At 45.9% G+C, this 21,727-nt stretch overlaps 1 protein-coding gene across 1 annotated transcript in view; it reads left to right on the forward strand.

The window, feature by feature from the left end:
- Nucleotides 1–21,727, forward strand: part of HECTD4 (HECT domain E3 ubiquitin protein ligase 4) — a 67,824-nt gene that overhangs the window by 35,733 nt on the left and 10,364 nt on the right. The window contains exons 31-66 of the mRNA XM_054288505.1: nt 31–172; nt 265–431; nt 923–1,069; nt 1,352–1,536; nt 1,924–2,077; nt 2,281–2,561; nt 2,978–3,167; nt 3,993–4,074; nt 4,616–4,818; nt 5,006–5,141; nt 5,741–5,923; nt 6,139–6,309; nt 6,733–6,902; nt 7,193–7,308; nt 8,110–8,213; nt 8,403–8,564; nt 8,700–8,848; nt 9,040–9,119; nt 9,237–9,400; nt 9,839–10,076; nt 10,504–10,640; nt 10,809–10,935; nt 11,545–11,682; nt 11,790–11,926; nt 12,077–12,237; nt 12,425–12,606; nt 12,986–13,191; nt 13,501–13,631; nt 13,790–13,995; nt 14,841–15,020; nt 15,297–16,603; nt 18,035–18,242; nt 18,847–19,070; nt 19,152–19,303; nt 19,697–19,803; nt 20,598–20,721. Coding sequence (XP_054144480.1) covers nt 31–172; nt 265–431; nt 923–1,069; nt 1,352–1,536; nt 1,924–2,077; nt 2,281–2,561; nt 2,978–3,167; nt 3,993–4,074; nt 4,616–4,818; nt 5,006–5,141; nt 5,741–5,923; nt 6,139–6,309; nt 6,733–6,902; nt 7,193–7,308; nt 8,110–8,213; nt 8,403–8,564; nt 8,700–8,848; nt 9,040–9,119; nt 9,237–9,400; nt 9,839–10,076; nt 10,504–10,640; nt 10,809–10,935; nt 11,545–11,682; nt 11,790–11,926; nt 12,077–12,237; nt 12,425–12,606; nt 12,986–13,191; nt 13,501–13,631; nt 13,790–13,995; nt 14,841–15,020; nt 15,297–16,603; nt 18,035–18,242; nt 18,847–19,070; nt 19,152–19,303; nt 19,697–19,803; nt 20,598–20,721 — 6,951 coding nt within the window. The remainder of the gene's footprint in view (nt 1–30; nt 173–264; nt 432–922; nt 1,070–1,351; nt 1,537–1,923; nt 2,078–2,280; nt 2,562–2,977; nt 3,168–3,992; nt 4,075–4,615; nt 4,819–5,005; nt 5,142–5,740; nt 5,924–6,138; nt 6,310–6,732; nt 6,903–7,192; nt 7,309–8,109; nt 8,214–8,402; nt 8,565–8,699; nt 8,849–9,039; nt 9,120–9,236; nt 9,401–9,838; nt 10,077–10,503; nt 10,641–10,808; nt 10,936–11,544; nt 11,683–11,789; nt 11,927–12,076; nt 12,238–12,424; nt 12,607–12,985; nt 13,192–13,500; nt 13,632–13,789; nt 13,996–14,840; nt 15,021–15,296; nt 16,604–18,034; nt 18,243–18,846; nt 19,071–19,151; nt 19,304–19,696; nt 19,804–20,597; nt 20,722–21,727) is intronic.

Consider the following 21,727-nt stretch of genomic DNA (forward strand, 5'->3'; position numbering starts at 1 on the left):
GCCAGGTGTAACATCGCGGTTCTGTCGCAGGCGCCGGCACGTCACCAGCCACAGGAGCAGCTCCTTCACCCTGCTGCAGTCCCTGGCCATCGAGGACAGCAGGGACAAACCCACCTACAGTGTCTTGCTGGGACAGCTCTTTGCCTTCATCGGGACAAACCCCGACCAAGCCGTACGTTGTTATTTCATTTCAAATTCCGGCTTGCTTAGAAACAGGAGCTGCCTTGATTGTGTCTAACAAAAATCCCCTCCCAAACCTTGCAGGTGTCCAGCAGCAGCTTCCTGCTGGCTGCCCAGACCCGCTGGAGACGTGGCAACACCAGGAAACAGGCGCTGGTGCACATGAGGGAGCTGCTGACGGCCGCCGTGCGCGTCGGGGGCGTCACCCACCTGGTGGGCCCAGTGACAATGGTGCTCCAGGGAGGGCCAAGGTGGGTGCATTTCTCCAGAATTCTGTGGTAGGGAATAAATTGCTTTACACAAGGGAAAGCCGGAAGTGACTAGCTGTGAGGGCACAAGTTGACAGAACTAAGGTTGCAACAAATACTTTGACTCTTGTGGGGTGAAAAGGCAGAAACTTCTAAGAAATGTTTTTGAACCCAGGTGTTTATAGAGGGTGTCCCTCTCTCTTGATTTAATTCTAAATTGATGTTAACTAGGTATTAGTGGTAGATTCAGCTGATACTGTCATTGAAATGTAGTAAATGTTTTGTATTTTGTTTGTAGTGAGATTTAATCACGACTGAGCTGTAACTACCACACTCTCTTGTTCACATTTCCTATGAAAAATGAGTGACTTGCAGTTTGCCTTCCAAGGCTCTCTTGAGTAATTCTTAACATGCTCTGATCGTTACTTTCTTAAAGCTACATTTGGAAGTCTGTGAATTGAAGCCTTCAATTTCCAATCTCTAACCCTCAACAGGATTGAAGAGCTGACGTGTGGTGGGATGGTGGAGCAGGTCCAGGAGGCTTTTGGAGAGACAATGACATCAGTGGTGTCCCTGTGTGCCCGGTACCCCATTGCCTGTGCCAACAGCATTGGCCTCCTGTGCACCATTCCCTACACAAGGTGGGCAGGGGCTTGGGGGAGGGATGGGGGACATCCATACCTGGCCTTGGTCGGCTCTGCTTCAAGGAGAAGTGTTAAATAGTGTAAATACATCCCCTTTCCTCATCATGAGGAGCATGTGAGAACATCCAGTTAAATTCCCTCACAATTCCATCTGGGGAGGACAAGGGAGAGGCAGAACTGTATTTTTGCCAAGTGAACTAATTAATTACTGAGCTAACAGCAAGTTCTGGGTTGCCATTGTGATGGAGAAGTTCATTCCAGCCTGAATTTCCCCTGCAGGAGTGAGGAGAAGTGTCTGGTACGCAGTGGGCTGGTGCAGCTCATGGACAGGCTCTGCAGCCTGAGCAGCCAGACAGAGTCCAGCTCAAATGAAAAACAGACCAAGAAGCAGAAGGTGGCCACCATGGCCTGGGCTGCCTTCCAGGTGCTGGCCAACCGCTGTGTGGAGTGGGAAAAGGAAGAAGGTAGGAACACTGGGAATGTCTTTGCTGTGTGTGTTAAAACTGTCTGAGGGCAGTCATTCACCATGACTTGGGTGAATGGATTCTGTGGATACTTAAGTGAATACAAAATTCAGTAGATTTTTCTTCTTCATGTTTTTTAATACTGCCTATTTTTCCTCCCCATGAAAATAATTTCAAATTTTTCCATTTGATTCTGTCTAAACATAATCAGAGAATGTAGAGATTTGAGTGATCATTTGGCGTTTTTCCTGTGGTAGAATTCACCCATAGAGCACTTACATCCACCATTAGCCAACAGCCATGTGTAGGTTTATCAGGGGTTATTTTTGTGGTGTGTACATTGATTTTTGTTGATTACAGCTGTGCATTCTTCCATCCTTTCCAAAGGGGGTTCCACAGATGCTGTTCACTCTGGGCTGGCCAGGCAGGTCTCCAGCCTCCTCACCAACCACCTGGCCAGAGCCACTGAGTGCTGTGGCAACCAGGCTGCAGGGAATGATGCACTGCAGGATGTCCTCAGCCTTCTGAATGACCTCTCAAGGTACCAGGCCTTTCCTCTGGAGTGTTTTCTTTCTGTGGGTTTTTTTTAACCATTCTAAAACTGACCCTTAGTGTTTAATCAGTGCTGTCAAGTTATGAAAGAATTGCTAAAGATGTTTTGTCAGACACTGAAATTGCTTTTAATCTATCTTGTAAATAATAAATGAACTTTGGTTTTGATTTCAAGATTCTTTTCCCTTTCAGAAGTCACATAGGTAAAGCCATCCTGAGCCAGCCAGCCTGTGTGTCCAAGCTTCTGTCCCTTCTCTTGGATCAGCGTCCTTCTCCAAAGCTGGTGCTTATAATCCTGCAGCTGTGTCGTGCTGCTCTGCCTCTCATGAGTGTTGAGGACTGTGGAAATGTGGAGTTGCCTCCCTGGAGTTACTCAGTGCCCTCTCTGAACAGCGAGCAGGATGATCCCAGTGACCCAGCCTCCAAGATTGCCTCCCTGCTGCTGGCAAAGCTGGCAGATTATGTCGTGCCAGGTACCCGCAGCTGTTTGGGGTTGTGCCCAAGGGAATCCTGTTCCATAGAATCTTGGGATGAAAAGGGCCTTAAAGCCCATCCATCCACCCCCTTCACTCCGTCCACCATCCCAGATTGCTCCAAACCCCATCCAGCCTGGCCTTGGGCACTTGCAGGGATCCAGGGGCACCCACAGCTTCTCTGGGCACCCTGAGCCAGGAGCTTTTGTATTGACAGAGAGCTCAAACACTGGGGGGTATTTCTGAGAGCAGGATATTCCTGTGCCTTTCCATCTGCCTCCTCATTTCCCTGGCCTCAGACCAAAGTGGCTCTCAGGGATGTTTCAGACACATCCCAGATGTGTCAGCATTAGTTCCAAGGGTAAGAAAATTCATGGTTGTATTTCTTTCTTTTCTTTTTTCCTTTCTGCTTCAAGGCTGCCAGACAGTCCTTTCTCCAACTGCCTCTGAGCCAGATACTACCTTGGCAAAAGCCAGCCCTAAGAATTCCATAAAAGGTGATAAAGATCCTGGAGAAGAAAGCGAGGCAGTGGATGGTAAACTCTCTATTTTTATCCATAAAAGAGAAGATCAGTCCTCCCATGAAGTCCTTCAGCCTTTACTAAGGTAATCTCAGCTCACTGGATTGGAATTAGAAACAATTTTGCCAATTCCCTTTATTTTCTGCTGTTTTCCAGTGCTGCAGAAAAAGACATCCTAGATAAGAGTAAATGGGAAAGCAAAGTGTCTGCCCAGTGTGTTGTGTTTACTGGCAAATCAATAAGATAATGCAAAGGAACATGGCAACATCTTCATCTGTCTGAAAACAATCTCATGAAAAATTAGCTACCTAGACTCAGTGTTTCTGATGGAATTTCATTTATCTTGTTTATGCTGTGACAGGCTGGGTAGGACTAACAAATAGAACTGTCAAGGCAAAATGGCTTTAAAAGCACTGCTTTAATAATGCATAAGCTGGACAATAATTTGCTATTAAAGATTCTTTAGTATTCTCAGCACCCACCTGGATGTTGGGATCACTGAATGCCAATGCTGTCACCTCCTGCATTTTGTGTTATTTATTCCATCTTCCCCCTCTCCCTGAGGTGGTTCTGAATCCATACTCTAAAAATTCCACTAAAAGGTACAAGGGAAAGGTGAACTCAGAGCCCTGGGCATTTGTGATCAATAAAAACCATTTCATGAGGCTTGTTCCTGAGGGGGGAAGGGTTAAATTGCTTTGAATAACTGCATTCAATAGGATTAAATTCCCTCTGTAAATGGGGAATGTCCTTAACTGCCTCATATTTCTCTTGCTGTTGAGCATTCAGCTGCACAGGTGGTTTCAAATCCTTTCAAACCACCCATAATACATGGAATTGGAGTGAGTAGCTCAGCTGTGATTTCCAGCAGTCAGAACAAAGCTCCTGTGTTTTGTTTCCCCTCCTGCAGTAGCTCAGAAGGTCGCCCATTCCGACTGGGAACTGGAGCCAACATGGAGAAGGTGGTGAAGATGGATCGGGACATGACAAAAGTAAGAGGAGAAATAACCAAAGAATTGCTCAACATCCTCAAAATTGGTGGCCAGACAGAATTCTTGGGTTTTACTGATGTTAAAAATGTTGTTTTATTCGTCATTTACTTCTGTAAATACAGATCAAATGATGAAAAAGAATTTCAGCTGATGCTTCCTGCAGCCACTGTAGGTCAGGTTTGAGCCCCTTTGATATTCCCTTTTCTCAAGTGCTAAATGCACATTGATAATGCAAATTTTAAGCCACACACTTGAATTAAAATTTCATGTCTATTTCCAGAGGTGTTCTGGAGTTTTTGCACCAGAAATACTCATGGGTGGCTTTTTGATCAGAGAAATTGAACTGGTAATTTAAGAATTGAATGTTACAGGCAGTGAATTTAGCCCTGATCTCTCTGTAGATAATAAAAAGCAAGAGATAAAGCTTGTCTATGACTAATACACATCCAGGAGGGGGTTTTGCTGTGTTCCCAGCACTTGCACATGAGCAGAGTGACCAAACAGATCTGACATTTGCTTTCCATGGCAATTTCCTTTGCAGAGTGGCTGCTGTGAAGTCATTACAGAAGAAGCTGCTGCAGCTCTTAGAAAAGCAACCAAGTGGGCACAATCTGGGCTGATAGTGAGTGTGGGGCCACCCATAGAGACTGTCAATCCAGAGAGCACCAGTGGTTTATCCTCTGGGGACAAAAAGAAGACTGCACAAACTTCCATTTGCAGGGAGAGGAATTCAGAGCTCGCCAGGTAAATCCCTTAGCCTGCATTCTGCTTTTCTCTCTACCAATATTTGTAGTGCTCCCAAAGATAATCTAGCTGTTCATAAACTTCCCTATTTCTTTTTTTTTTTTGGGTATATTTTGTTGACACCTGTAGCTTCTTTTCATTCAGTGGTTTTGAACCGAATGTTCCAATTGCCTTTGTCTCGTGGCAGGACGGACCCGGTGAGGCCGTTCATCAGCGGGCACGTTGCAAACAGCATGGCAGCAGAGGTGATTGCCCTGCTGCACAGCCTGCTCATGGCCCCAGAGTCCAATGCAGCCCAGATCTGGACAACAACTGCTGAAAAAGTGAGCAAACACAGCCATGAGTGGCACATTCCTCACTGGGGGTTGAGTAGTAACAGAATCTGATGTTTAGCAAGGCCTGAGCTGCTCCTTTCTGATTTAAACACCAGGGTGTGGGGCTGGACAGACCCAGCCCTATCTCAGCTGTCTCAGGGTGGGACAAACACTCAAAATTTACCTATCATTAGATAATGTGCTGTCATTCTTTTCAAGCATTAACAGTGCTGTTTGTTGGGAGTTCCCTTGTCTCTGTCAGGTTATTTTGTCTTGGCTGTGGCCTCTGAGGGTACCAAGTTTTGGCTGGAAAAAAACACATTGATATTATACTCCTCTGAATCCTGCAGCACCTAATCTATTCCTTAGGTGAAATCCTCAGCAAAAACTTTTGCCAAGATTGTGTTTTATCCTAAAAGTTACCAGGGAATGGTCAAGGCTTTGATGGTGCTCACACTTCAGAGAACTTGGAATATTCTGAGTTACATAATTCTCTTCGAGAACAAAACTAATTCTGCTGAGACTGTGTGGGCTGGAGGCTTGGGGCATTGGTTTTGTTGGAATTGTGCTTTGAAGTCGTTCCCTGGTATTTTTGCTTCTGTCTTCAGGTTCTGTCTCGGGCTCTGATGTACATTCCACAGCTTGGGAAATATGCAGAGAGCATTTTGGAGAATGGGAGTAGCAGTGGAAGGAAGCTGGCTAAACTTCAAAGGATTGCTCGGCAGGCAGTGGCTGCCCTGTGTGCTCTGGGTGGCTTTAAGGAGACAATTAAAATAGGTTCTGAAGTTCAGGTAATTCAGCACTGCTCATATTTGATATCCTAGATCAGAATTGCTGCTCTCCTGAGGTTTTCCCTGCACTGGGATGTGCTTGTGGAACAGCAGCTTGTGGAGCTTTGTTTCCTAAAACACCCCCCTGTGCTTGTGTGTGCAGTTGGTGTGTGATGTCAGACACTGATTCCTGGCTGTAACACCTTCAATCTCATGCAGCTCTTCTTTGCTTGTAGGTTTTAGGCAAAGGAATAGCAGGAAGCATTGGAGTTGTGGCATCTATTAATGAGCAAGAAGGTATAGCCACGGTCAAATTCCCACCCACCACTATAGACACTAGAAAGACCTCCCAGGCATCAGACACTTTAACTATTCCATTGTCTAGGCTCTGTGTTCCAAGATCTGAGGTATGGGAGTTCTAAACATCCAATATTCAGTATAATCTCGATTCTTGCTTTATTTCTGTCACAGCATACTGACTATTAATCTGCAGCACGTAAAAAAAAAAGTGTCTCATCTTTGCTTATAAATGATTTGTAATGTTTGCCTTATTTTTTTAAAGTATATATTAACAATATGTTTAAGTTCTCATTCAAGTAACATAAATATTCATCTTTTGTGCTTAAAGATATTCTGTTGCATACTGGGTGGGAGGTTTTTTTGGTTAATTTCTGGCTTGGTTTGGGGTTTGTTTATTTTTCTTTTATTGGTGTTTGCTGCTGATTTTGTGATAGTAAAATATAAGAATTAACTCCAGGTAATAAAACACCCTCATTTCTTAGAAACTAACTACTTGAATTTAACTTTTTACCGTGCCCCCCCACCATCAGGCATTGCCTCTTCATAAACTGTCCATTACTGAGAAGGTAGTACAGGCAGTCCAGTCCATGTTGCTCCCTCAGGAGGGAAGTCTCTCTATTCACACCTCACTTCCTGCAACAGGAGATGGCTCAACCCCAGTAATGGCAGTGGTCCGGCTCCTTGCTGAAATAAGAACCAGGTGGGTCCTGGGGAAACATCCCTGGGAATTGCATGAGTTCTTGTGCCCTTCCTCTGAGGCTGCACAAATTCCTCTTTGCTCCCTTTTAGTGTCTGGGTGTTGTTCATGAGTGTCCCTGCAAATGCCTCAATAAATCCATTTATGAAGCAGGGAAAAGCTGCCTTTGGGGAGGGTCCAGCTAAACCCAGGGTTAAGACCACCTTTAAACCACCCTTGAATTCACTGCTGTAATGCCAGCTTTGAATTCCACACACTTTGTAACACTTGAAATGTATTGTTTTTCTGTTCAGAGCATGCCTGGTGATGGCTCAGCTGTTGGAAGACAGCTCATTCTGTGAAGAATTCATTCAACAGTGCCCAGCTGCTGTGGAAGTTCTGAATTTGGTGGCCCAGGAGTGCAGCCCTGGTATGTAGCCAACACCTTCTTGGCATATTCAGGTCAGAGACAGAGTAGCTTTTAAATCATTTCAGTGTTTTCTCCTCCAGCTACCCAGAGTTTAGGAGCTGGCACAGGACTGAGTGTGTTGTCACAGCTGCAGAGCTGCTGATGGAAGAGCAGCTAATAATCAGCCTGAATCACTAAACATTAGGCATTAATATAGGCCAGAACAGGATTATTCTGTGTATCAAAGCAGCAAGTCCTGGTTTTCTTCTGCACTCTCCACTTGCCTTGCTTCCAGTGTATCCTACTCTGCATTCCTTGGCATTATCATTTTTATGTTTTCTTTTTATGATCTTTTTGCTGATTTTTGCAATGCTTTATTATATTCCTGATCCTTGAGCTCTTCTTGTTTAAGGATAAGCACTGGGCCCAGCAGAAATCTTAGTTCAGGGGCAAATTTTTAGGAACATGCCAGAGAAGTGGCTGAAGTGAAGGGTGGGATCCAAGAGATTTAGGTGTCAAATAGCAAGGACTGATTTTTGTGATAGTAGATACACATTTTTTTGCTTTCCTGCTTTTGCTGGGCCATAAACTTGCTCACTAAAATGACCTTTATATCTTAATTAACATAAGTGTCTTTGCAAACCAAATGTAAATCAAACATGAGAAGATACTTGCATATGTTACATTTCACCCTTAATTTTGTTTAGGTGAGTAAGGCTGATCAAACACTGCAAATACCGTATTTATTTCTGAATTAAGATTGCTCTGTTGGACTGGAGGAAGCAGCTGGAGGCTGATGCCTGCTGTGGGTTGTTGTTGCAGGGGAGAGGCTGGTGGTTGTGGAGATGCAGTGTGAGAGGTTACGGATGTTGTACCGCGACTGTGCTCGGCCTCCTCCTCCTCCCCTGCAGGCAGACAGGAGACAGGTGAGCACAGAGCCCTCTGCCCTGGGAGAAGCCCCTGCTGCTGCATTCTTGAAATATTTAATGGGAATTTCTCTGTTGGGATGTGATTTGTTGGGGTTGTATTAAATGTGCCCCTCAGACTGTGTGGTTGTATTTTAGTGGGTGACTTGAATTGTGGTTGTAGAATAAACTGCTCTGTTGTGTCTGCAGCCCAAAGAAATCACGTGGAGCCCGTCCAGGGTGTTCCCCCCAGTGAGAGCCTGCATGTTCTCCTCACACCTCACTGCTGTGACCTTCCTGGCTGATCCCAGTGCAGGTGGGGGTCTTCCTCGGGGCACCTTTATCTATGCCACCTCCCCAGTGCCAGTACAGGTGAGACCTCACAGCTCCCCAGCACTTTGTCATTGAATATCCTACAGGGCATGAAAATGAAAAGCAAGAAAATTGCTTCTTTAAGCTCTGTTTTGTAAATAACTTTTTAAAATATGTTATTATTTTTATTTCTAGGCACCATCATTCTACTGGGAAATTGAAGTGGTTTCCTATGGAGACACAGATGATGACACTGGGCCAATAGTTTCCTTTGGATTTGCCACAGAGGCAGAGAAACGAGATGGGGCTTGGACAAACCCAGTGGGCACCTGCCTCTTCCACAAGTAGGTTGGAGATGGACATGAAAATCCACGTTCAGTACATTTGTCAGTAGGCTGGGGAGGGCAATACATACTTTTAAATTGAATGCTGAAATATCTTTGCAAAATCAGGAGGGTTGAGTTGCCTTTTGAGTATCACAGCTTTGGTGGATGGTGATCCTGCTCTGTCTCACTGTGTCCTTGTTGTCCCTCAGCAATGGGAGAGCAGTGCATTACAATGGCTCCAGCCTGCTGCAGTGGAAGAGTGTCAGACTGGATGTGACTCTTTCCCCTGGTATGTGAGAGCATGGCTAAAGTCCTTATCTGCTCCATCAGAAAATCCTCTAAATGTCAGGGAAATGCTGGATGAGAAAACTGATTAAACCCTTTATATGATTGTGTTTTTCTCCAGGTGATGTAGCAGGAATTGGATGGGAAAGAACAGAAGGAACTCCCCCTCCTCCAGGACAGCCAGCAAAGGGCAGAGTTTATTTCACATATTGTGGGCAGAGACTTGTGCCATACCTAGAGGATGTGTCTGGTGGAATGTGGCCAGTTGTCCACATTCAGAAAAAGGCAAGTGTGTAACAGAAATATGTCCTTAATATACTTTCAGAATATTCAGAAATACTAAAAACATGATACAAAATATTTAACCTGCTCTGTAGAAAACCAAATTGATAGTTTTTCCCTTTCTTGGCTAGGTTGAGGTATTCATTAGGCCTCCAGGTGCATGTGTTGTGTCATTATTTTGGTTTTCCCTGCCCATTAGCCCAGCAGTGTGCAGCTGGCCTGGCAGATGCCTTGTGCCATGCCAGCAGCTCCTCTCTCAGCATTCCTGGCCAGCAGTGGCCTTGCTCCAAAGCACCCAGGTTCAAAGTGTCTTTAGCAGCTTGAAGCTTTCCCAGAGTGCCAGCTGGGGATCCTGGTGGCAGGGAGGTGTGATCAGCTCCTGCCTGGGGCAGAGTGCTGGCTCAGAGCAGGATCTGAGAGTTTCCCTGCCTGCTTTTGCAGAACACCAAGGTGCGAGCGAACTTCGGCTCGCGGCCGTTCGCCTACGCCGAGGGCCAGGCTCACCGCAACGCCGCCGACCTGTGCCTGGACCTGGCCGAGGAGATCAGTGCCAACTTCGAGGCCTTGCCCTTTGCCATGGCCTCTGACAGTGACAATGACGCTGGCACCAGCATTGCCTCCGACCCTGGCACCCACGGGCCCCCCTGCAGGATCGCCGCCGTGGCCACGGCTCAGCAACGTAAAGTGACATTCGCTCCTTTAAAGCCCTCCCTGCAGAAATGCCAAGCGAGGAAATGGGATTTAAACCCAGCCTGGCTGCAGCCTTTAGGCCTTAAGTAGTGCTTGTTTAGGTGGGGCAGTGCCACAAGTCAAAGCTGTGTTTATCTGATTTTAGACAAGGCAATTAAAACATGTTCTTTGGTCTTCCTCTATGTGAATACGCAAATTATTCGTAATTAACGCAGCTTCAATGAGAAATGATCTCATTAAGGCTTGGGGTACAATAGGATGTCATGGTGGATTGGATCAGCCAATTGGTTATGCTGTGTCAGAAGGAATTGCATTCCCGCCCCCTGATTGGAGAGCATGGAGTGCTGTGTATCTCCAATTTCATGGGATGTCTTTGCATGCATTAGCATCTCATTATTTCTGTCTGTGTCTTGCAGAGTATGACAGTGACACATCCTGCCACTATAAAATGGAGCTGAGCTATGAGAACTTCATCACCTCAGGCCCTGATCCTCACCCCCCTCCTATTGCAGATGATGAAAGTGATGATGATGATGACGATGATATTCCCAGGGTGAGGAATGTGGCAAACTCTGCCTCCTCTAACTTTTAGCCTAAAACCAGATCTTGTATTTAGATTTTGAATTTAGCCATGCAAGGGTTCTTCCTGCTTCCCTAACAAAAATATAACTGCTGGTAACTTACCACTTCTTGGTGTTCTAAAACACTTTTGTCTTTGCAGGAGGATCACTATGCCCTCTTGGTCAAAGCCTGGGAAACCAAAGTTTTCCCTACAATTAGGAGAAGATTCCGTAATGAGGCTGAGAGGAAGTCTGGGCTGGATCAGATTAAAGGAGCTTTACAGTTAGGTCTGTATTTATTTCCATGCATGCTTTCTGTGATGTGCAGCAAGTCTGAGAGAGCAGCTGTGTTTCTTTCATATTTTACTGTATTCAGGGCTGGAAAACTTTAAAAAAATCACTTACTGTTTCCCTCCAGTGCTTAGAATTTGGTTTGTGCTCATGCTTTTTTTTAAACACTTCTACTGTGTTTGACTATTTAAATAGAGAAAATGGTTTCAGAAGTAATGACAGAATTCATTGTGATGTGGATACAAAAACATTCTGCAATAACAGCTTGGGAAGAAACTGTATGTGTGCATTTTCTGTCTGTGACTATCAATGCAAAACCTTTTAGGTTTAAGTGATAATAAAGGGAGATTGGGAGTTTTGTATAATTCAGCTCTGGCAGGACAATGTGTTTGGGGAAAAGTCACAATCAGAGCAAGGTGGGAATTCTGAGCCCCTATGAGAAGCTCAGGAAAAGCTTCCTCAGGAGAACTCCCAATTTCCATCCTTCAGCCTGACTGAGAGAGTATTTAAGTACTTGGAAAACTCACCTGCTTGGGATCTTAATGAGAATAAGAACTTATTTCAGGTGGCTGAGGGAAATAATTTGCACTCCCTCCTGTCTTTCAGGAATGGTTGATATAGCAAGGCAAACTGTGGAATTCCTGTATGAGGAAAATGGAGGCATCCCAAGGGATCTCTACCTTCCCACCATTGAGGATATCAAAGATGAAGCAAACAAATTCACAATTGATAAAGTACGGAAAGGTAAGGGCAGCACAACAGATCCTGAGGGATCAAGAAAAGCTATGGGGTTTTTGGGATCTAATTGTCACCTGAGGAAACACCTTCAGAGTGGTGTCCCTTTCTGCCAGGTCTCACCGTGGTGACTCGCTCTCCTGACAGCAACAACGTCACCAGCAGTGCTGTGGGAACAGCTCTGCCCAAATTTGCCATTCGAGGCATGCTGAAGACATTTGGTCTTCACGGGGTTGTCCTGGATGTGGACTCGGTGAGTAAAGACACTCTGGGAGGGCTTTTAATGATCAGCATCACACAGCTGGGAGTAAAACCTGCTCAGGATGCTGGGTTGGGGCTCTCTTGGAAGGAAAAGTGTGGTTTAATTCTGGTGTTACTGACAGTGCTGGGTTTGGTGTTGCAGGTGAATGAACTGGTCCAAGTGGAGACCTACCTGAGGAGTGAGGGGGTCCTGGTGAGGTACTGGTATCCCATTGACATGTTGGAAAGGCCACCTGCAGGGTACAGGAGGACTGCCACCAATGGATTGGTCACCCTGGATAACACCAACATCCAAATTCACAGGTGAAAAAAAGAGATGTAGTTACAATTATTACCTCAATTTGAATTAGCTGAATTAGCTGAAGAGCGTTTCCTGTAGTACAATTACCTGCTACAGCTTTGTTCTAAGCAGTACAAACTTCTGAAATCTGGTTTTCATGGTTGGATTTAATGTTAAGGAATTAATAGAATTAATGTTTGTGTTCCCTAGGGAGCTGTTGAGGAGTGAAGCTGCCCTGGCCAAGCTCTACTGTCGCATGGCTCTGCTCAATATTTTTGCTCCCAAATCTCCCCACATGTTCACCCGGCTGTTCCACATTCCTGCCATCAGGGACATCACCCTGGAGCATCTGCAGCTGCTCTCCAACCAGCTGCTTGCACCACCTCTCCCTGGTAAACACTTGGTTTTGTCCCAGCTCTTCTTTGATACAGTATTTTTATGGGGACAAAAGAATTAATGGATTTGGTATTTCTTTATTAGCTGGTTAATAATGATGGTATTAAGAATGAGCTGGGGTGATCCCACAGCTCCATGTTTGTCCTCACCAGGGGCTGGGCTGAGGCTGGTGAGGGGCACAGCTGGCATGGAGGGGCCATCCCAGCCACAGGGCTGGGTCTGGGTGGGCCCTTTCTCCTGCTGACTTTAGGCAAGGAGTTTTCCACTTGAAAACAGAGATTTAGAATCTTCCAGGTGTTTACAGCTTTTGTTTCCCAGGCTATGCAAACTTTTGGCGTGATCTTCAAATTTGTGCTGTTTTCCTTGCTATTCCAGATGGAACCATCAGCTCAAGCTCCATTCTGCTGGCCCAGTCCCTGCAGCACTGCATCCATTCCCAGACCTGTGCTGCCACAGACCTCTTCTACCAGGGCAACTCCCAGGCCATCAGGGAGTGGCTCACTGTGGCCATCACTCGGACACTGCACCAGGGAGAGGAGAGTCTGTTGGACCTCACCAAGCAGATCTGCTCCTTCCTGCAGGTAAAATACTCACATTTCATGAATTCCCTTCTCAGAAGCCCTTGTTCTCTGTGTGGTTGGAATTTCCATGATGCTGTCCCTCACAGGGAATTCTTTCTCTGGGTGGGTTCTATTATTCAGCTTGTAGTGGGCACACTGAAAACAGAAGGAGTAGCAATGCTCTGGGTTGAATTAAAATGAAGTGGCCTCCCACTGTGTCATAATTTGCAATTAATTAAATACATTGGGTATAGAGCACTCTATAAATAAAGAAGAGGGAGGAGGTTTGCTGCTGTTTGGGATCTCTCATGATGAACTGTCCCGTTACAGGCAGCACCAGAACAATTTCCCGCTGAAGAATTCCCAATTTCTGAATCCAAGGTCAACATGGATGTGAATTTTCCTGGGGCTGCCTTTGTGATTGTGTCCTGCAAGGAAAGTCAGTCTGGGTTCAGAAAAGAGTGAGTCATGGAGAGGGGCAAGGCTGGGGCTGAGCCTGGCAACCTGGGGGTGCAGTTATTTATTTTCTTTCAGTTTTCTCTTTTTTTTACTCTGAGTGGTGGCTGGGATATTTTCCAGCTGCTTTGAGCCTAACCAAGCTGTGCTGCTGTTTCCCCAGCTCATCCCTGTACAAGGCCCCCTGGGCTCGGGTGCTGGTCTATGGGCTGGGGCACAAGGTGAAGAGGAACGGGCAGCTGAACCTGATCGAGGCCGTGTGCTACCCCCGCGACGCCTCCCCCACCAACACCGGCCTCACGCCGCCCCCCACCACCAACCAGTACCCAGCTGTCATCACCCCCACGGACAGGGTGCACATCAAACTGGGTGAGCACAGCCCCTGCACCAGGGAAGAGCCTTCACTGTGCTCTCAGGCCTCACAGCAGTTTCATTACACCTTCCCGTGTGGTCACCAGTCCTAGCAGCAGATAGGACAGGATTTTTGTACAAATAATTCATTCTTAACAAAAAAAAACTGGTTTTATAACCACTGGCAACCATGTGATTCTGATTTTTGTATTCCGAAGTTCATCCAACAATGTATTTGAAATATTTTATTCAAAATACTAATTTGTGCTGTGTTGTTGTTGTTGAGGAGCTGTTTCAGATGGAGAATAATTTTTTTTGCTTTTTTAGGTGTTTGTATGACCCTCTTATCCACAGAGTAATACAGTGTAGCAATACTTAGGTCACTCCAGCAAGAAGAATCATTAATCTTTTTACTCTTGCCCAGAGGGAGAGACAGTGGGATTTAGAGCAGTGAAGGTGACTGGGTGCAGTGAGTTCTTAAAACTTCCCCTTGGAGATCCTAACTTCTTCTGCTGATTTTTTCAGTAGAAACAGAAATAAATGTTTTTAATGTTTAATAAATGTTAAATCAGACAGAAATAAATTATTTTGGGGGAAGTTCTGTTCATATATTTAGATATGTTCTGGCTCAAAATGATTCTGTTTCTTTATGTGAATAAAATGTTCTCTGTACATTTCTAATTACAGATTATATTAACTTATCAATATAGAGAAACTCAATTCATATTTGTTTTTTACAAGGTGCTGCAGAGAAAATTCTCACTTAACAGAAGTTTAGCCTTGAAAAAATCCTAAATGTTATTACTTTTACTTTATCAATGCTCAGAATCATGATAAGGATTTTCTTGGACCTTTTTGCTTAGGAGTGTCTCCTCCTCCTGGAGCTGTACTGGTCTTGCATTCCCTCCCCCTGGAATTCCCCCTGGCAATGGCATTCACAGAACAGCTCTTAACCTGGAAATTAGAAGATGGGGATGGAAAATCTGAAGATGAACTGGATACTATTCCTGCCTCAGTTCTCTTGCAAGTAGTGGAATTTTTAGGTGAGAATGGAGTATTTCCTTAGTAATGAGCACTGATAATGTGCTGGCTCACTTGGAGAGCTTAGGAAACAAAAACTACAGTTGAAATTTTCTGAGCTCTTCCACTATAATGAAATTTTCTTCAAACTCCAGAAATTTTCTGTTGATTTGCAGTTCTTGGAATAACCTTCCTGTCTTTCTTATTGCTGCCATGATGTTGAAATTCGCTTTTTAAAATGTTACTTTCTGCTAAGAGTGGAACATTGCTGACTGCCATGCATTGCCTTCCTCCCTCAGGGAACTTCCTCTGGACAACTGACATGGCAGCATGTGTGAAGGAATTGATCTTTCACCTCCTGGCCGAGCTGCTTCGCAAAATCCACAACCTGGAGCAGAAGAAGAATCCAGCAGGATTGTCCTCATCCATTGCCCTGCAGCTCAACCCCTGCCTGGCCATGCTCATGGCCCTGCAGTCAGAGCTGCACAAGCTCTACGATGAGGAAACCCAGAACTGGGTGTCTGGCAATGCCTGTGGTGGCTCTGGGGTTGGAGTGGCTGACCAGGGAAGATTCTCCACGTACTTCCATGCCCTGATGGAAGTGTGCCTGGCTGTGGCAGAAGTCACCTTGCCCATCAACATGAGCGTGACAGCCAATGTGATCTCATCCACCAGCGCCCCAAATCTCAGTGATTCCTCCTCCTCATCCTCATCTTCACCAGGGCAAACACCACAGAGCCCAAGCTTGCTGTCCAAGAGGAAAAAGGTCAAAATGAAGCGGGAAAAAACCTCATCTTCAGGGAAAAGAGCTTCATCCAGGGCAGCTGAGACAGATGCAGCGCTCCTCAGCATCGGGGGCAGCAAACCTGAGGACATGCTGTGGTTCCACAGAGCTCTGACCCTGCTGATCATCCTCAGGCACCTGACAAAGAAGGACCCCCAGGGGCTGGGTGTGACCAACGATGCCGTGGCAGACGCCTGCCAGGCCCTGGTGGGCCCCACTGCCCACAGCCGCCTGCTCGTCATCTCGGGCATCCCCACGCACCTGGAGGAGGGCACCGTCAGGAACGCCATCAGGAAAGCCTGCAACGCCCACGGGGGGGTCTTCAAGGATGAGATCTACATCCCTCTGCAGGAAGAGGATCCCAAAAAAACCAAGGACAAAGCAGAAGGAGGAGAGTGCAGGACGGAGCTGGAGAAGCCGACGGTTTCCAGCAGCGCCGACAGTTTGGACATCAGCAGCTCCAGCAGCGTCACCCCCGCCATGAGCGTCAGCGCCTCGGCCTCCACCAGCCAGGCCTCCCTGTGCAGCTCCCAGGGCTTGTCCCGCACCGTCAGCGACATCTCTGGGGACCAGTTCCAGGCAGGGCTGGAGCTGCCCATCCCGCCTGGATTGCTGGAGCAGCCCCACGTGGTGTCCAGCCAGGAGAGTTTGGATCTTTCCCACTGCAGCACCGGGAGCCTGGGCAGCCTGGGCAGCCTCGGGGAACCCCTGGACAACGTGGAGACGGCGTCGGTGTCGGACGTGGGCTCCATGTACACGGTGACATCTCTGGACAATCAGCCGCTGCTGGCACGGCCCATCAAGGGCTTTGCTGTGGTGGAGGTAACAGAGAGGGACCTCTGGGGCCAGGGATTTGGGGGAATGGGATCTCACTCTAGGAACTGGCTTTTTCCATGGTAAATGTATGTCTAAGAGCATGGGAGACTGGGAATTAGCCTTCTTGTCCAAGCCAAGGAGCACAGAATTCCCTTCCCCACATTCACAGTCTTGGGCACAATCCCTGTATCTCAAAGGACACAGGGCACCCAGTAGTGGAGTGATCCAGCAGCAAGTAGAGAACAGAATGAAGTAGAGAAGAACTGCTGTGTGTTCCAGCTTGTAGAGCTCATTTTCACAGAGTGCTGCTGAAGCCAAGGCCATAAATGAATCTTAAGGGATTAAATTCCTGGAGGATTGGTGGCTGTGGAGCACAGCAGCCAGTGCAGCTTACATCTGGGGAAATCTTTAAACTGCTTTGCAGTGGTTGGGGAACATGTTAGGAGAAAGATCAAATAATTTCCCCTTTCATATTCCTTTCTCTAAGATTTGTTCTGGCCACTGCTGAGATGAATTTAGAGATTGGGGCCCTTTTGGTTTGACCCACAATGCAATTATTTAATGTTTAATCAGTTCCTTTTCACCTATTTTGAACCACCTATGGATTTCTCTATGAAACTACTTTAGGAGAGATGATAAATTTTATTGCTATCTGGTTCCAGATTAATTTTTAAAAGCATTGTGGGTGGTTGCCATCAGTGCTGGGTCACTCCAGGTGTTCAGCTCTGCACAAGAACCTTCCTCTCTGCTGTTTTCATAGATGGCCTGCTGGAGATTTATCAGGACTTCCAAAAGCACAGCCATTCCTGATAGCCTGGGAATGGAGAGAGATGTTTTTGTATAGTCTGGGATTGTATCAGTTCCTCTTTTAGAAGAAAATCAGCTTATTCAGATGAAAACTCTGCAAGTTCCTATTCTTGAGCTGTTAATTGACGTGAAGACATCATTGAAATAAAGCTGCCAGAGTGTTCACATGGAAACTATTCCAAGTCTGGAGCTGCTCTGGTAGTGGTTATTCTGGGAATCAAAGGAAGTTGCTGTTCCCCTCCCCAGTCTGTGTAGCTGAGGCTTCAAAGCCTTTGCTAATTGAGATTTTCAGAGTGGAGAATTGAGGCAGGGACAGCAGAGTTACAGACAGTGCCAGCTTACCTGGCTGGCACCTTCAGCTCCTTCCCTGCTGTTCCCAGGAGCTGAGAAATGGAGTAGCTGAATCAGAGCTGTGCCTGGTTATCCCAGCATGAGGATTTCAGTGCTCTCAGAAAGCCTTTTCTAGGCTGAACCTGAATTTTGGCATCAAATTATTGATGTAGCAGAGAAGCGAAGCAGTAATGATTATCAGAATGGGGAGAGGGAAAAAGCTTAAACCCCAAATTCCTATGAATGGCAGTGAATTTGTTTTCTCAGAATTGCTGTGAACTAATTTCATTATTTGTGCAGATAAGATCAAGAGCTAAAATAGAGAAAATCCGAGCCAGCCTCTTCAACAGCAGTGACCTCATTGGCTTGTCCAGCCTGGATGGGGAGGATGAGCTCATGGAGATGTCAACTGAAGAGATTTTAACTGTTTCCACTGTAAATCAGAGTTTGTTTGACACCCAGGGGAGCCCAGCCCTAGAAGATTATTTCAATGATAAGTCAATTAAAGGTAGGTGGTTGGATATTGCCAAATCCCTCCTGTGTTCAGCATTTTGGGGGATGAACAGGGCTCAGACTCTCCTTGATTCAGTATAAATCAGGAGTGACAACAAGCCAGGGAGAAATTCCACAGATTTATCCCTCCAGGGGCTATTTGCAAGCTGAACTTTGCTCAGTTGTCCACCCAGCTAATCAAATAAATCATAAATAAATAAACACTCCTCATCATCACAAAAAACTACTGATTAAATTCTTTAGGGATTTTTTTTTGAGAAAATAGCCACTGAAATAAGTTTTGACTGCTAGTTCAGTTGATGGGTGTTGGTGTCTGCCTGCACAACATAATTTTTATCCTGGAGTGATAAATAAGCTGCTTTTTTCATCCCCACTACTCCCTCAAGTAATAATTACAGGATGTGCCCAATTCTGTATTTAATGGGATACAGAAGGAGCAGATTTTTCATTGAAAAAGTGATTTTTTTTTTTCCCTTGCAAAAGTGATTTTCCATGTCAAAGCAGAACATTTTATCTGAATGCAAAATCTGTTTTCACATTTGAAATTCTAACCAGTTCTCATGGTATGTTGTACCAAATTGTTGCTTTTCTTTAATTAGGTGAAAAACTGGTCCCAGGTGCTCGGGAAGTTCTCACAGAGATCTTTAAGAGCTGTGTCCATTCAGAGCAAATGCTGAGCCTGACCCCAGCCAAGCCCATCAAGGTGGCTGACATTTACCTCAGCAAGGAGCAGATCAATTCCCAAACCCCTGGGAACCTCCTCCACGTCTTCTTCACCAACGTCCGCCCTCCCAAGAAGGTGCTGGAGGACCAGCTCACCCAGGTAGGGCTTTGCCAGCTGTTCTCAGCCTCTTCTGGTGTCACTTGAGAGCACTGGGTGATGATTCACTTTTTGTCTTGGAAGATTTTAAGGAAATACGGAGTTCCCAAGCCCAAATTTGACAAGAGCAAGTACAACAAGGCAGGCAAGGAGCAGCACCCGGTGAAGGTGGTGAGCACCAAGCGCCCGGTGACCAAACCCCCCACCAAGGAGAAGTCCATGCTCAACAGTGTCAGGTGGGTGTCCTCAGCCCTGTGGCACTTGTGGAATATTACATTTCACTGTAGAAATCCAGGTTTTTATCCCCCATCCCTCTGTGCTTCAGTGTATGGGAACAGGGAAACACTTGGTGTTAATGTCAGAGCATCTCAGGTTTCTGGAAGTTATTTGGCAAAGTGTTTCTTTTTCCAGAGATTGGGGTGGAGTTGTTGGGATCTATTTATGGAACATTGGAATTGTGTTCATCAGTGTTCTAGCCCAGTGCACTTGTTCCAAAACACAAATCAGGTTTGGAGTAATCCATGGCAGGAGTGGGACTGGATGGGTTTTAGGATCCTTCCAAACAATTTTGGGGTTCTGTGAGCAAATGAAAGAAAGCTTTTGATCCTAACACTGACTTTGTCCCTCAGCCGAACAGCCTTAAGTGAGAAGAAACCCACTGTAAAGCCCAAATCTCCTGAGAAGAGCAAACCTGAGGAGAAGGACCCTGAGAAGTCTCCCACTAAGAAACAGGAAGGTGGGAGCTGCGGAGAATTTTTTATAGTTCTATCCTATAAAAATATTTTTATTGACGTGTTTATATGACTTCATGATAGATGCGGTTTATCTTTATTTCTAACAAATCTAACTACATTTTTTAAAATAGTGATTTAAAATGCTGCTTTTATTTGTATCTCTGTGAATCTGGGCCCAGCAGTGTGAGAGCAAACAATTCTTGCAGCAGAGTGTAGGACATGTCAATAAACCAGGCAGAAAAATTCCTGTGGGATGTAGTTCTAAGGCTTTGGTGTAGTGAGGGTTTGGGATGTTATGGATTTGAACTAGGTGGGTTTTAATTGTGCTTCACAATTTATATTGGGAAATTCTTCAGTTACAAGTGGGAAATTGAATAAAAAAGATGATTGAGATAGCTCAGAGCTTCTAGAGGAGACAACACAGCCATGGGGCACAGGGGTTGTGCTCAGAACTTCAGTCTGGTGGAGGAGTGGGCAGACACAAGTTTGAACTGTCCTCTTCCTGGCAGGAAGTGCCAGATTAGCTCAGAAAAGGGGAATTTCAGCATCCAGCCAAGCAGGGTTAGAGGGAGGTGTTCCAGAGGAGCAGAGGGGAATTTGAGCCCTTTAGGGCAGTGAGAAGGTGGCATTGACTGAGGTGGACCTGACCATTGTGTGATAGATGGAACTGCCCAGAAAGGGTCCATGGTGGGATGGGACAGCAGGAGGAAGCTGGCAGTAGCCACCTCCTGCTCCTGGTGGGGTGAGAGCTTCATGGCAAGTCATGAACTCTTTGCTGGTCCACATTTGGTGGCAGTTCCTGAGGAGAAGTACCTGACCCTGGATGGATTTCACCGGTTCGTGGTGGACCGCTCCAAGCAGGACATCCGGAGCGTGTGGAGAGCCATCCTGTCCTGTGGCTACGACCTGCACTTTGAGAGGTACAGCCTGCAAACCTCTCTGAGGAGGTGACACTTGATCACTGTGCTCACTTGATCCCAAGTGTTCCTAATCCAGGAAGCTTTAACACTTCCACCCATGGCTGCAAGGCCTGTAGGGAAATCATTTATTTCCTCAAAATACATTTTAAGAGTCACATGCTGTCCAAATGCAGGTCCTGATTTCTTGTGCACAGCATGGCTGACAAAATCAGATGCCACAGTGTCCTTTAGAGCTTCCAAGCTGTATAATAAATTACCTGAAGGGAGCTGTAGCTCCATGTCTGTCCCTGGTTTCCTTCCCCAGCCAGTGCACTGGGTCATTGTTTAGCTGGCAGGGTTGTTACTGGGTCAGAAATGCTTTAGAAGAGGGAACTGTTAAATTTCTTCTTAATATCGTAGAGGAAGAAAGTCCCTTAAATGAATTCTCCTTATCTGCCTGTGTCAGGCCATAGGCTAATTGCCTTTATCATCTCCAGAGGAGATAGTGCACTAAGAGAGCTTAATAGGCAGTGCCTTTGTGCCTAATTATTTAATACCAGTGAGGAGAAGTGGCTGATGAATCAGCTCTTGGCCTCACACTAAGGTTCTTGTCATGGAACAGCTCTGCTCAAGAAAAGGGGAGTGAAGAGCAGGGCACCAGCTTCTTCTCCAGGTGTGTCGGGGCCTCTAGCTGGTCAGAGTGACCAAGAAAAGTTGGAAAGTCCCTTTTCCCAGCCTGATGCTTGAAGAAGGAGTCAGGGCTCTTCATTTCTCGGTCTCAAGGATTTTTTGTGTCTTCTCTATAAAACTCTTTCTCCTGTCCAGCCGAGGTTCACTCAGCACGACAGCCCAGGCACTCTGCCTGCCCCCAGGACAGTGTTATGTCTTTATACTAAAAACTACTTATACAATATTTACAATTACTTTCCAATACCTATCACCTATGTTAGACAGTGAGCTTCTACTCTAAACCAATCTGTAAGTGCCAACATCACAGCAGAAGATGGAGGCCAAGAAGAAGAAGAAG

The sequence above is a fragment of the Melozone crissalis genome, unplaced genomic scaffold (assembly GCF_028551555.1).
Source record: "Melozone crissalis strain CALT ecotype California unplaced genomic scaffold, PUWL_Pcris_2 ptg000063l_1, whole genome shotgun sequence".
Taxonomy (NCBI): Eukaryota; Metazoa; Chordata; class Aves; order Passeriformes; family Passerellidae; genus Melozone; species Melozone crissalis.